At 39.7% G+C, this 15485-nt stretch overlaps 1 protein-coding gene across 1 annotated transcript; it reads right to left on the bottom strand.

Annotated features, from left to right (window-relative positions):
* Positions 1–413: 413 nt before the first annotated feature.
* On the bottom strand, positions 414–13114 carry LOC139663939 (agouti-related protein-like). The gene is made up of 3 exons (XM_071542733.1): positions 13042–13114; positions 2796–2872; positions 414–617 (listed from the first exon to the last, which is right to left on the bottom strand). The coding sequence occupies exons 1-3, from the start codon at positions 13112–13114 to the stop codon at positions 414–416; spliced, it is 354 nt and encodes a 117-aa protein (XP_071398834.1).
* Positions 13115–15485: the final 2371 nt, after the last annotated feature.

Here is a 15485-nt window from a genome sequence, read left to right as displayed (position 1 = left end):
CACATATGTATGTGTAGTCGCGAACAGAGGTGCTATAGGAGAAACTGTGAAAGATTTACAAGTGAAATGCAATACGAGTAATAATAATAATAAATATAATTCAACAGACTTCATAAAAGATCAGGTGGATTTTAACTGGATTTATGTGACACTATATGGTGACGAGTTTGTGCATAGCAGCTGTCTTTCACAAGAGGTATTTAAAAAGGTATTTAGCTTCCTTCTTCATTTCGCCTTAGATAATGCAGACTGTCCCATCCAAATGATGCTGAGGTGGTTGGATGTGCAGTTTCGGTGCCGATGTGGCCGTGTGGGTGTTTGCACTTCTGTTTATGTGCATGTGTGTGTTTCTGAGTCTGTGTTTTTTTTGTTGTTTTTTTTGTTTTTTGCCTCTTTGTCTTGGTGTCCCTCCTTTATGTCTTCTTCTGACACAGCGAGTTAGTTTTCCGGCAGAAGCAGATGGTGTTGAAGAAGCGGCAGTGGCAGGTGGCGCACGGGTCGCAGCAGCGGGACTGAGGTAGACAGCTCTCCGAAAGCCGGGAGCACCTGGGGCTGACGGGCTTCGGTGCCGCCTTGGGAGGGGGTCCGTTTGGAGGGGCGGGTAACACTTTGGGCTTCTGGGGTGGGGAGGGTGGGGGGGTTAGGGGTAGAGAAACACAGAGCAGGTGTAACATCAACTTAGAATGCAAGACAAGAGTCTGACTTCTGACTCCTGATTTGATTTTGAGGATTAAAGGCATTTAAACAGTGAATAACCCAAGACCTATAAAACAAAGATGGCAAGATAAAAAGAAAGATGGGAACATTTACAGTGACTAATTAGGCAACGGCTTCTGATTTGAAAATTATTGGTTATAACTAAAATAATTGTATTATTTTCCATTGATAGATTTGACTGGTAAAACTAGCTTACGATTATCATGACACTCTATTCAATTGCATTTCACTTAGAGGCTCCAAAAGGTCTGGGGTGGCCCTGATATAAATTACAGCTATAAACAAACATGCAATGTACAACAAACCATTTTCTGCCTCCAAATTAAATCCATATTTTGCATTACATAAGTTCAGCAGTTCCAGTTTCCCAGCGTCCTGGTGGCTCAGTGGTCTGAGGCACACAGCACATAAACATGACGTCCTTTGTGGCAGGACACCCCCCCTCTCTCTTATCTTTACTGCCTCTCTATACTGTGACTGTCCAATAAAGCAGAAATGCTAAAAAAAACCAATTATACATCTATTCTGTAAAGTAAGGAGTAAGAAGACTGAGTTTTTAATAATAAGTGGTGGTTTTTATTACATGGTGTGAATGATTGCCATCCAACATAGAGCTGTCAGTATGTGCCATGATGCACAGAGCCAAACTTCTGTCTAACTCTTCACCTAATATCATTGAATATGCTCCAGACTGTTCTCTCCATCACCAAATTATTTGAGTGTCATGGTGCAGAATGTACTGCTTTTAAAGGGAAGGAAAATCAAAATTTGATTGAAGCTTGTGCAGATTTCAACAGCTGCATAGTGGAACTATGACATGACTTACCCAAAAACATAACCAGCCATAGTTACATCATTAAAGATTTCTGTCACTGAAATCTCTGAATGATCAAATAGCTCCTCCTCAAATATCTGACTATCCTTGTTTGCGAAGTAAAGGCAAAACTGCTTAAACCATTGATTTAATGATCAGACTGTAAGACCATGCTGAGGCTTAGAAACATGTTGAATAAGGAGACATGTGAAACCTCGCTCATGTACATTGTACCATCTGACAACCCTCTATGTACAGTACATGACGTATTTATCTTTCATCACAGCCTGCAGGACCAAATCAGCTTGTAAATCTCTATGCAAACTGAACCAAAACAAAAATTATAGCTAGCATGAACCTGTGTGGGCTCATACCACAACTTCAATATACAGTAGAATTCATTTTTGTCCGATTAACCTTTTCTAAGTTCAGTGGTTTCAAGAGGGCTCACAGCTGAAACACCTATACATTTATTAAAGGGGAAACAACTCTGTCCAAAAGCTAGGAACCAGAGAACCAAGACTTTTAAACTGTGATGCCGATAATGCGATATATAGACTACATGTGTGGATTTGTACAATGCTTAACGTTTACAACCAAATTAGCTTTACAATTTATAGTAACACTATTAATTCAAAGTTCAAAGTGTGCCATTCTTTTCCAAAAATTTTGAAATATAAAAAAAAAAAGCTGTGGCTTTAAGGAGACGAGGTGACAGGTGGCAAGAATGAAGGACCAAAAAAACGTTAAATGTTGAAATTTATTGAAAAGGTTTGACTATGTCTGCACCTAACCCCCTGCCCCACCAGTATATAATTAGTGCTCTGTATCTTTGTTTGATGATATTCACTAAATGTATGCTCATAAACATACAATCAATAGGTGGCAGTTTAATAATTGTGGCTGGGATCACGCTATCAATAGAAATCGTGTTTAGGGCCCCCAATGTCAATAGAGGCTCTGACTTGGGCCCCCAGGTTAGGGGCCTGAGGCAGGTAAGTGTGTTTCAGGGTCATACCTGGCTGCACATTTCAACTGAACACAGATGCAGGACTTTTGGGCCCCTGGTGGTCCAGGGCCCCGGGGCATGTGCCCTTGATAATAAAGGCATGGCTGAAAATATGCAACAGCACATAACGCAAAAAAGGTGGATTGGAAAATGTAAGGCGATACGCTTATGCCACAACCCATCACATCAACAAATGCACAGGCAGAACTCGCATGACCTAGAGGGTCTACTTTAATGTGGAACCATGCGGCTTACCGGCGCGTGCACCCTCTGTCGCTCATACACTCCTCGTCTCGCGAACAGCGTCCTCTGTCTCCCCTGGATCAAAGGCTCTGTTGGAAACAACATCAAGGCTATGAGAAGATCTGGAGTGCGTTTCATTCTTGGGGTTCAGCGGTGAGAGTTGGCCGGTCACTCTGTGGATATATCATGCCGCAGGACACTCCATGCAAATCTTGGCACGTAATGTACACTGAAAAACGGCACATGGAGCCCAGTCCAGGAGGATGAGATCGAGAACGATGAGCTATACATGTTGCTGTTAGGAGAGAATCCTCGGATGAATTGTTGTAATTCTTGCAAGTCTCACAAATAAGCACCAGCAGACATGTGTGAGCAAGGTTTGTTGTCCATGTGTAACTTATTAGCTATACATCTGGTGAGTGTATGTGTGTGCAAGAAGAGAAAACGTACATGTATGTGTGTATGTGTGTGTCTGTGTGTGCGCGCGCATGTGGACCATACATATATCTTGCGTGTAACATGAGGAAATTAATTTTGTTGTTAACGCTGAATGAGATCACTGGCAGCAGCTTCACCGAAATGTGCCATTCTTGTTAAAAAAAAAGGTCAAAGGTCAAGTCAGGGTTAATAGTGGAACCCTGTGAGAAGGGACAGCAGGGGCCTCTAGCCTGATACCCCTTGGTGTGTGTGTGTGTACAGGAAGCACAAGAGCCATGTTTATGTTTTAAAAAACAACAACAAAAAAACAAAACAACCTTGCACCACTTCCCTTAAATTCTTTCAACTCACCCCCCATCAGTGGGAGCGGAACCTGGCCGCAGGTAAACATAATCTTAAAGTCAGTGTTCCCAGAATGTTTGTGCCAAGAGTTGGTTGTTTTAAGACCCTGTGATGTGGAAAATGACCTTTCTTCGGCTGTTAAAGGAGAACACCGGTGACATTTAGAGTTGCCGCCCATTTCTTTCCATCTACCTTGAGTTTCCATTTCCCGCAGCCATTTTACAATGCGTGCTTGTTTTTTTTTGGTCATTTTTAAAATACAAACTTTGCGTTGTCAAACCTAGCTTGTAATTAACTGCTGTGCCGGCTAACAAAGACCCTAAATACAAAGACATGGATGTGACAAATTTTGAGAGGAGACATTGTTTTTGAGGGATTATTTCCTGGAGGAGACTTCCGTTTCTTCCTGTGGGTGTCAGGTGATTGACAGGAAGTAGAGTGTAACATAACACATGTGCTGATATGAAAACACTTAAGTCGAGCACATTAACATAACGCTAAAACATAACGCTCTACTGGACAAGAATGAATGGCAGCAAATGTCTTCTTGTGAAGGAGGAAAACGAGCCCTGATATCTCCAACTATGCTGACTGTGTGCAGACACCAGCAGGAATAATAGGATAGGGGCATCCTGGACCATTGGCACAACTTTAAACAATGTAAGGAACTTCACGGAGCTAAAGGCCAAAATATTCACAAAAATTATGTTTCCTAGGAATGTTTCCCCAGGACAGCCCAAATAATTGTTGTCCTCGCTTCTTTCCTTAAAGGAATAGTTCGCCCAAAAATGAAAATTCAGTCATTATCTACTCACCCCAATGTCAGTAGAAAATCGGGTAAAGTTTGTTAGTCCATACAACAGTCCCAGAGATCCCCAGAAGTACATTGCAGCTCTCTCCAAAACAACTGAAGTTGGAGACCTGTCTTCAGTCTTCAAAAAATAACAGAAATTAACCATAAAATGTCTCCATGCAGCTCTTACAGCATAATCCAAGTCTCTTGAAGTCAAAAGATCCCAAAGTGACTTGAAAAGACCGACATTTACAACATTATTTAGCTGAAATCACCACTCTAGCTGTTAATTCAAAATACGTCATGTTTGTGCACACCCCGGCCTTGATAGGTAAGACTAGTTCAAATTAGCAGAAACAAGACTTCCGGTTTGACCGTTTAGCTCACTTATTGAATTTGACGATTAAATACAAAGTAATTGGTTTAAAACAGTATTTCTACCTATTTTCAAATCTCATGCTTTTATTTTGAAGGCTAAACAGTCAAACCGGAAGTCTTGTTTCTGCTAATTTGAACTAGTCTTACCTAGCCACACGCAAACGTGACGAGTGGCGATTTCAGCTAAATAATGGTGGAAATGTCGGTCTTTTCAAGTCACTTCGGGATCTTTTGGTTTCAAGAGACTTGGATTATTCTGGGAGAGCTGCATAGAGCCATTTTATGGTTATTTTCCGTTATTCTGAAGACAGGTCTCCGGCAACTTCAGCTGTTTTGGAGAAAGCTGCAATGTACTTCTTCCATTTTTGGGCAAACTATTCCTTTAATTATGTTTCGATGACCCACCCTGCTCCCGAGGGCATCTACGCTGTTTTTCCAGATTGTCTTTCCCACAGCTTAATAGTAGTGATTTTACATTGCCTCCCTCCTGAAACCTTACACCCCCCCCGCTGTCCTCCATTAAATGTTCATTCCACCTTTTTAAAACTTCCTTTAATGTTTACGTAGTGTTTTTATTGTTTCTCCTGCAGGCCTTTAACACTGTTGTTTTGTGTTTTATCTGCCTTTGATGTAAAGTGTCTGTGAGTGTCCAGAAAAGTGCTATACAAATAAAATGTATGATTACCACTATTGTTATTTATGGGCCATGCCCACTTAATAACCCCAGTGATACACCCACACTCTCAACTCAACCCTATAACATTTAAATTAGGTGGCTGGTGAACAGTGCTGCCTGTCTGGTGGTCCTGTAGATTTATGACTGCAGAGCCTGATGTCCACTACAGTCACCATCTCTAGGTATGAACATAATTCTTTTGACATCTGAATTGGCCTTCTGTATGAATGATCACCCTGGATTATGGCAGAAGGGATTGTACCGTCAAATCCTGTGTATTGGTAAAGGAAGCCTGAGTAATAAAACAATTTCTGTCTCTAACTCTAACATGGTTAAATGCTCTCAATGAAAGGAAATGAAATTAGTAAATTGGTAAACTGCGAGACAAATGAAACAGGAAAAGATGAAAATGAACAAAATTGCTCCAGTTATGAATGCTTTGACAAAGCAGGAGCAGTTGGGTTTAAAGCTGCAAAATTAAAATTTTCTGACCACTAGAAGGCGACAGAAACACAACACATTTGTAAATAGCACAAAGCAAAGCCTCTGCACTACGGAGGCCTACGAAGGACATACAAAGCACCGTGCATGAAGGCTGATAGCTCCTAACCGTACCTACGGAGACGTGTTGCCAGTTACCAGACTCGCTTTACCAGATCGTTTACGTGTCCCACAGTGACAAGTGAATAGGCAAGTTTACTAGTTTAACAAGTTTACTGGTCTGACAGATTTACTCGCTCGCTTCACTACGGAAGAGGATTAGGGCCACATGTGAAAAATTTATTTGACTGACTTTAATCTCAGAATTCTGACTTTATTCTCAGAATTCTGACTTTAAACTCAGAATTCTGACTTTAATCTCAGAATTCTGACTTTAAACTCAGAACTCAAATAAATTTTTCATGTGGCCCTAATCCTCTTCCGTACTTCACCGATTCCGTCATTACGAGAATTTATTTCAGGAACGGGAGGGGGTGAGCGCCGCTGTTAAACAGCAAGGGAGCAGATGAGCTAGTTTTAAAACAATGAGAAGCTACTGAACGGACCGAGAGGAGCTTCGTTCCGGAGCGGAATTTGACAACAAGCTTTAGAAAAGAGGTGAAAACAGCAACACAGCTGGATATTGGTTTATATCATTATGTCTCAATGAAATCTCCACATAGCACACATTAGCTTCAGGATTGGTTGTAAGGTCTGATATCACTTATTGCAGGTTTAAGTAGTATAATACATATATAAAGCAGTTTTCTCCAAAGATTTTTCCGCATTTCCATGTTGTCATGTGCTCTGACATGTGATGCCAGCGGGAGCTGAAGGCCTCCTGGGACTGAAACATCAAACTTGAGTGTTGTGTCATGTTTGAGAGTTTCCATTTGAACCCTTTAAATGGAAAGGTGTTTGTCACTGTGACTGTAACCCTATCAGGACCAACATGTGAAGATAATAGAGAAGTAACACCGCTAAAATTAGACAGTGGCATCTATTAAAAAGGATCTCATATCCCTTGTATAACTATGAATCGTTGTAAACATGACAGTCAGTAATGCATGGGAAAAAGTAGAATAAACCCAACTCAATGTCATCTTAATTTACAGTCTGTCAGCATTTATAGAGCAATATACTGTAAAAGGAAACCCTGGCCACCACATTAAAAACTGACCAAGACTTGCATTCTTGTCATTCTATATTGTTTTATATCCAAAGACACACTAGATAATGTATTATATGTTCCATTTTCCAACTTTTGTATCCAGTTTCAGCTTTAACAATCTGACTGGCCTGTGATAGAATATGTGATAGAATTTGATCATGAACTACTTGAAAGAGACAAACAAGATGCGCCGAATATTTATATATTAATCAGACCCTGCAGCAATACAGTGCATGAAATTGCAATGTACAGAAAACCAATTTAGGAAAGTGGCCTTAGTTGAGCCACATTTTACATTGCTTGTATCTGAGTACATTAAAATATCCAATTTCCACTGCCTTTATAAAAGTGTGGCATTTGTAGCTTTGGATTCTGGGAATCTGAAAACCAATATCTTGCCTATGGATGCTGCAGTTTCAGAATTACAACCTGTCAGAGGTTGGCAATAGATCAGTTTACAGTTAGTGAGGGTAGGGGTCCAGTTAAGATGAGCACACCCATTTAAGGGCATATAAGGGCATTTTGAACTACAAAACGTATATACAATGTTCATTTTGAACAGTCATACAACTGCATTCGGACAAAAAAAAAAAAAATCAACCTAATTTTTTGCCCATCTGTCCAGGTTGAAGGGGATTATAATATGTCACATATCTGTTCTATAAGTGGTGTAATGTATTTACATTTTTTAAACAGCTGCCTCTTGTAAAGAATTTCTTTGACATGCAAATACCATAAGGGACACATTAGTTTAGCTTATGTCGACCCATGTTGATGATCAAAGGGCAGCACATTACACTACAGAACAGGACAAGTGAAGACGATATGACGTCACTTTAGTAGCGTGCCCAGCAGGCAGCCACCTAATGAAACCCGAGCGTGTGCCATTCCAAATATGTGTTATGACCTGGGCAATAAGAATATAGCCTACAGTACTTAAATAAACCTGTATTCAAAATAATTATGAACAGGATTTCAGGTTCTGTTTGAGTAAAATTAATTTGTTGAGATTAAGTAACTGTAAATCACAAGGACACAAAGTACTTGACACATTAAGTAAATATCATAATTAGATTGGCAAACTTAATTTGTACTGACAGGTTTTCCAGGGAAATGGCTATTAGACAAACGTATACCCTACAGCAGCATCACACAGACAACATAGGGCTGGAAATAGCCCTTTTGAACATGGATAACTGCATCAGCTCCATATTAGACATTATTAAACACGCTAAATTACATTTTGGAAGGTCACAAGTTATAAATGACCTTTTCCTTCCACGTCTCAACAAAAATAAATAAATAAGTAAATCGCTATAATATTAATGTAATCGTCTTTTAACAAATTATATCATATCTGTGGCAGAGCCGTTTCTTGTTGGGGGCCCTATGCAAAATCTTGTTCGGGGCCCCCCGCTATTTCAAGCACTCATGAATACACATCAAATCTGCATTGACACAGATTCCATAAATCAGACCGAATGCTGCATTTTTCACATAAAAAACATCTTTTAATTTCAGGAACTTAGTTGCATTGTTAAGACATCAAAATCAAAACAAACATGCAAATTGTAAATACTGAACAAATAAAATGTTTTTTTTCAAAAACAGAATACTTTGAATAAATTATAAATTTATGAACAAGAATAAAATTGAGTACTCTAAAATGACACTAGCACCAGGATAAAAGTGCAAATGACAATTAACAATCCAATAATATATAGCCTATATTATGCCAAATAATTTCACAAATCAGACAAGAGGTACTTGCATCTGGTGTTTGTGGGTCTGTTGAGGAAGATGATGATGGACCTGGTGTCCCCTGACCAGCAGAGAGGTCTGGCTGTGCTGAGGCTGGTCCTCCAAAGTATTTCAGAAGTGCTCCTGTAGAGACATAAAGTTTCTAGGTGAATGAACATATTTGATCATAATTATTACTCATATTGTAATACTGTTGAAATACAAAACCTGTTCGTTGGTAAAATTACATTAGTGACTAGTAACTGGAAGAATAGTGACTAGTCATTAGAAAATAAGCACTAGTGCCTAATTTTAGTGACTAGTGCATTTTAAGGATTAAATGTTAAAACGGCCTGCCATAGTTACTGTAGTTTAAAAATGTCCCCTTAAGCAGCTTTAAAAATACCTTTTCCATACTGTAGGACAATGTTATACAGGCCTACATATTCTGTATCTGCTCGTTCCAACGCATCATTGAAGTGAGTGAAATATATAACGGCATTTTTTTTTTATGGCACATTTACATCAAATGGAAAGATCCAGATGTCTTGTGCATCATTTTATACATATTTCCCTGTAATTCAGCATGACATATTTGGTATATTTGGAAATCTTGAGTAGGCTGTGAAACGTGTTTGTAATGACTAGTGCAGTGCCCGCTCGCGCCGCTGCTGCACAGAGCGTTGTTCACTTGTTTATTCAAAGTTTATTCATATTGAACGTGTCGCGTGTCCAAATTGCACCAAATCCGACACTGCACGTCCTTGGGTCCCCAGCAATACACCCTCCAAGTGTGAAGTCGATCGGACGAACGGTTCTAGAGATATGCGACGGACACACAGACAGACAGAGATTCCTTGCTTTATAGTATGATGGATGAGGGTGCTTAATCCCCCCTCCCATTAACAACCACCGCCATAACTAAATTGTCAACCTGTGGGAAACACTTATTAAATGCGAGCTGTTTGGATGATTATATACATGCTGAATTTACCAGAACACCCTATCAGTTAATAACAAAGTCTCACGTCATATTTCCATATGCGTTGTTTGCCTATAAGTAATGCAGAAACAAATTGCCAGATGTTTGAACGGACCTTCGCCTACCGTTCTCCCCTCACGGTGTGCAGAGGCGGTAGGCGTGCCCACAGTTCTGACCATAGATCACGTTAGCTAGCCTAGCCAGCTCTGAAAACAAACTGCGTGTTGCTATCGTTAGCTATCCAGTCAGTTCGGGTAACTTTACACCGATCGCTGACTGGTATAAATACATTGCCCATAAAACAGGTTATGCGTTTAATCAATATGTCTTACCTCTGCTCTGCACGCGTTGTTTTCCCTCTGCTTTCTTCCGTTTTCTTTTTTCATTTCCCGAAGGATCCTTTTGGACGCCATAGGCACCAAGATACTGGAATAGTAATCTGTCCGAAGGCCATTAACAGCGTTGTATGTCAATACGTGAGAATCTGAAACTGACTTTGAAATTGGTTTGCTTGTAAGGCAAAGAGCTCTCGAAATAATAGCTGCTTTTTGATCTATCTAGCATACAACAAATGCATTTTATTTTCGCCATTATGTGCTTATAATGTATGTGTTTTTGAACAACACATGAGGACGCTTGGTTACCAAAAGTGGCCATTTAGGTTATATTCGAAGAGGACAAAAATACAGTGGCGCAACTGCCCCCCCTAGCGGTCGCGGGGGTCTTACGCAGCTGCGTAGTCCGCGTATAGCAAGAAACGGCTCTGATCTGTGTTACTGTGGTACCTTATTGTACTTCATGGTATTTGGGGTCGGCAAGTACGTTTGGCCTCGGGCCAAATTTTTTCCAAGCAACTGAATGGTGGGCCAAAACATAATATCTTGGACAGAACCTTTTTTTTTTTCTACCAAACAAAACTTTTTTTCCCTAATCTATACTATTATATATTGTACAAAAGAGTAATTTAAGAAAGTTATTTGTTTAAAATAAAGTAACTTGAATTTGCTACAGACTGTTATTAGTGTGTTATTACTGCTTTGTCTCCTGCTCCACTCTGTGGCTGCGTTATAAAACAGCTTTTAATAGTAACCTGCTGATAATGTGACTGCTGTCTTTAATCACCGACAGACTCTCCACACAGTTAATAATAGCCTAAATGTGTATCATTTCCATTTTGAAAATGACTACTTCTTTGAGCCTATCTAACGTATTGTAATAATTATTTTATGGACTCAGGATTGGATATCCGACGTACGTTACTCTCGCGTTACATCGTTACCCGCGTTATTGTGCGGGAGGTTACATTGTGTGCACAGAGACATTAGCAAAACATTGATAGCTAGCAAGACAAAATGTCACTGTCAAAAGCAATGAAAAGAAAAGTTGACAGCGAAGGTAGGACGTACAAAGAAGAATGGAAAGGAAAGTATGCATTCATCTTACCTGATTTTATTAACGCCAAACCAGTCTGTCTAATCTGCAACGAAGTTGTTGCAGTTTGCAAGGAATACAATATACGACGGCACCACGACACAAAGCATGGCAAGATCAGAGATTTTCAGTGTCATCTGGCGGGCCAGATACTATTACAGGCGGGCCAGTTTTGGCCCGCGGGCCGCTAGTTGCCGACCACTGTATGGTATCGCTATAATATTCCTATGATATTACTACAGGAACTTCTAGCGTGTCTTTGGTACTCAGTGAATGTATCGTCACCTTATTGTACTTTATGGCATTTTTGACTCCTATGGTTATCACTATAATGTTCCTATAATAATCCTGTAGGAATTTATTGTGTCTGTGGTACTCAATAGTAAGTTCATAGTGGGACTCTCAGACTTTATGGTAGGCTATATATAGTTTTTGGTCTTTAGTATCACTATAATATCCCTATAATAATCCTAGGTTAATTTAATGTGTTTGTGTTTAATTTAATAGTGAGTTCATAGTGCGATTATCCGATTTAATGGTATTTCTTTTATAATAATAATAATAATAATAATAATAATAACCTTTATTTGTATAGCACCTTTCATACACAACAGCAGCTCAAAGTGCTTTACATCAATAGAAGGCAGATAAAAGACGGCATGATAGAAGGCAGATAAAAGACAGATAAAAAGATAAAATTAATATAAAAGAACAAGCAAAATGCATTGCATTAAAAGAATCAAATCAAGTAAAATAGAAAGATAAAAGAACACAACAAATACTCCCACTTTTAGATGCACATTGTGAGTGAATCCATATGTTTTTCTTTAATTTTCTTTTCCCCTGATTCTACTCTTGATCTGATATTTACGTCAGATCTCACTGCCAAAGACAGACGAGAATCATAGATTCTCCTCTTGGTCAAAAACCTCACCATCCTGAGATGGATGAGAATCATACAGGGTAAAGCTCTGTCCCCCCCACAAATAGTGTTCACTCGTGCAAGTTAGCATCACCCGGACAAGATCAATGAAAATTCGTACTTGCCCGTGTCAGCTCTGTTGGGATCCTGAACAGAAACAGTTAAAATGAAGGCTATTTAAAAGCTAAGATGAAAAGGTAAGTTTTTAGCAGTCGTTTGAAAATGCTTACAGAGCCCGTCTCTCTAATATTCTTTGGCACGGTGTTCCACAGTTTAGGAGCAGAGTTAAAAAAAAGGCTTTTAAATCCCTTATAGTATCACTGTAATATTCCAATAATATTCCTATAATAATCCTATATTAACTTAAGAGTGTTTGTGGTATTCAGTAGTGACTTCACAGGGCATTTTCCGACTTTATGGTATTTGAAATTTCCTTTTTTTTTAATCTCCTATAGTATCACTATAATATTCCTATAATAATCCTATATGAACTATGAGTGTTTGTGGTATTCAGTAGTGACTTTCTAGTGAGATTGTCCGACTTTATTTTTTATCTGCTATAGTATCACTGGAATAGTTTAGAATGACCTTTACGGGATTTTTCTCCTATACTATTTCTATAGGATTTTCTGCAGTATAGGCCTGCAACTTTTTTTTACCTACAGTTGCTGCATTTTAGTTGAGTTCCCCGGTGATATTTGAATAGTAGCATTTTAAAATGTATTACATCATTACTTTAATTGCTTTTCATGAGGGTACTCCTTGTACCCTGAGAAAGGACATGATGGCAGCCATCAATGAGCTGATCATGTCAGTGTAATTGTCAGTAGGCCTATAGGAATTGTCAGTAATTGTCAGTATAGGAAAGTAGAACGCCTGGAGCTGAAGCCAGTGTAAACACTCACCTGCGCTCCGAGGGGCTTGATCTCTGCTGGGGTTGGGTGGTAACTCCTTGTGGGCGATTGCACGCTTTTCCATTGTGAAACGTCCAGCATTCACAATGAGCACTTGCAGCAGGCAAAAACACAAGACTGCGCGCGTCATTCTGTCTCTCCCCATCTACCTTTCCTCTGGTGCCAGCAAGGAGACTAGAAGGAGAAAACGCTCTATTTCCCCGGGAGTAGCCTACAGTGTCAAACTTGTTATTTTAATGTCTTATTCTCTCTTACAAACACTCTCTCGCTCTCCTCTCTCATTTAAAAGGCAGGGTTGTACCCGCCCCCTTATTCTTCACGCCTCTCAGCAGCATTAACACCGGCGACCCAGATGGTTCAAGTTATTTGCCGGACACACTTAAGCAGCAATGACAGGCAATGTCATCATTTTGACATTTTGTTTTGAAGGAATGCAGATGCTCTCTCTCTCTCTCTCTCTCTCTCTCTCTCTCTCCCCCATCTCTCTTTCTGCCACCCACCTGTAGGTGCCTTATAATGGGAATTATATAGCAGCAGCTATATTGCTGTATATCCACTATTCTGTTATTGTCACACAGGATGAACTAATTCACACAAGCCCTACCTCTTAAAACAGAACTTGTTTATTGTTTATTATTTTCCTTTCTTTGTTTTATTGTGAAGCACTTTGTGACATCTGTTCTTGAAAGGCGCTATATAGATAAACTTATTATTATTATTATTATTATTATTATAATCCTATAATAAGTTTTTAGAAAGATAGTAGACAAATATCAGCCCAAGTCCCTATAGGAATATTATAGGAATAATAAAGTAATACCACCGATTAAAAAAAATATATACAGAAAATATATACCATAAGGTCACTGTAAACTCACAATTCACAATTCATCAGACACATTACAAGTCCTTACAGGAACATTATAGTGATAACATAGGAAATAAAAAGTACTCTAAAGTACAGTAACCTCACAGTACAGACACATTATAAATCCCAATGGGAGTGTTACAGGAATATTACAGTGAATTTCTCAACAGCAGCACTAAGCCTCCCGCTTGTGAAGGATCAGAATAGCACAGCAGATTAATAACATTTCCATTCACATTTCTCTGTTGACACATTCAGTGCTACTCCTGAATAATGTATTACTTTAAATAGACAACCAAACTGTTTACCTAGAGCTGGTAGATCACTCTCCTTCATAAATTACCCAGGACGGACAGTGGTGACAGGAAATGTATTTCCACTTCAGACTCAAGCTACACATGAATGGCTTCCCAGTCTGGCACACCGGTCCACTCCACCACCAGCTGCACATTTCCAGCTATCAGCATGCTGGTGAGCCTTGTTTGCTTGGGAGTATGCTGTATGTACACTGCTTTTTACCTATTTTGGTCTTGAATAGGACTCGCTTTGCTCTAGTCTCGGTCTTGACTCGGTCTCGACCCCCCTTTGGACCTGCTGGACGCAAACTCGACTGGAGCTGGTCTTGGAATTGACTTGGATTCGATTGACAACAGCCCTGGACAACAATGATAAAAAAGAAGTCATTGCGTTTTTGCTCTTTTTCAGTGATGTTCTAGTGATCCTGCTCGGCTTGTAGACGAGGAATATCACTGTGCAGAGTCTATCCTACTGAAAGTTCAGCATGTTCTCGAAGCATGGACGACGTGTGAGGGAGACGTAGCTGGACATGCGATGAGATCCACTTTCCATACTGATATTGGCAAATTTCTCCGATTTCAAAGACAGGAACTCGGCTCTAACCTCAGCTTTACCTTGCACTCCGCTTTGTAACTGTGATCCATCGTGAGAAGGTACCAAAGCTAGTTTCTCATAACATGTAAGCACTCAGGACTTTCTCACTCGCCCTCTCTGTGCTCCTCCTGCTGATATAAAGTGAAAGAAATCAAGTTGTAATCAGTTGCTTATGTTCGCCCAGCACTCTGAAGCAAAGAAAGTATTCATTTCATTGACATTCAACGGATACAATGAGGTGTCAAGTTATCCAGTAAAGGTAAACTGTGCCCAAAGATCAGCGCCTAGAAGATAAATCGACTACCTGGTAGAGCAACTATTATTTCACTGACTGATTTGGGACAGTGGACATTGACAAACGGTGTCTTAAGTGTTATCAGACAAGTTTTCCCAGACCACGACATTAAGAAACAACCATTTCTGTCTCATGTTTCTACCCCTCACATTTTTCTTGATCCTCTTCTCCCTGTGGGATTCTTCTTCATGGAGTGATGAGAGACGTTGGCCATCTGGCTTTTCTTCCTGGTTTTCATCCGGCCGCAAGTTTTTTCTTTGTCTGTTCACAGGATTCATTTTGGACTTGATTCATCTTGGACTTTGTTGAGTCCACCAGATATGAGCAGATTGTGGTAAAAGTCTGTTCAGAATGACAGCCTGAATGTTTTCCAGCCATCAT

Source organism: Centroberyx affinis, unplaced genomic scaffold, assembly GCF_046629955.1.
Source record: "Centroberyx affinis isolate AG114_WGS23_722 - 3 ecotype Tasmania unplaced genomic scaffold, CSIRO-AGI_Caff_v1 ptg004174l_1, whole genome shotgun sequence".
Taxonomy (NCBI): Eukaryota; Metazoa; Chordata; class Actinopteri; order Beryciformes; family Berycidae; genus Centroberyx; species Centroberyx affinis.
This window is presented reverse-complemented; position numbering and strand designations above follow the sequence as displayed.

What these genes read in the sequence shown, in the direction of transcription:
- LOC139663939 (XM_071542733.1), bottom strand. Translation starts at nt 13,114, where the DNA reads ATGGAAAAGCGTGCAATCGCCCACAAGGAGTTACCACCCAACCCCAGC. An exon ending in TCAAGCCCCTCGGAGCGCAG is followed by an intron (nt 2,873 to 13,041) that starts GTGAGTGTTTAC and finishes TGTTTCCAACAG; the next exon opens with AGCCTTTGATCCAGGGGAGA. An exon ending in GACAGAGGGTGCACGCGCCG is followed by an intron (nt 618 to 2,795) that starts GTAAGCCGCATG and finishes TCCCCACCCCAG; the next exon opens with AAGCCCAAAGTGTTACCCGC.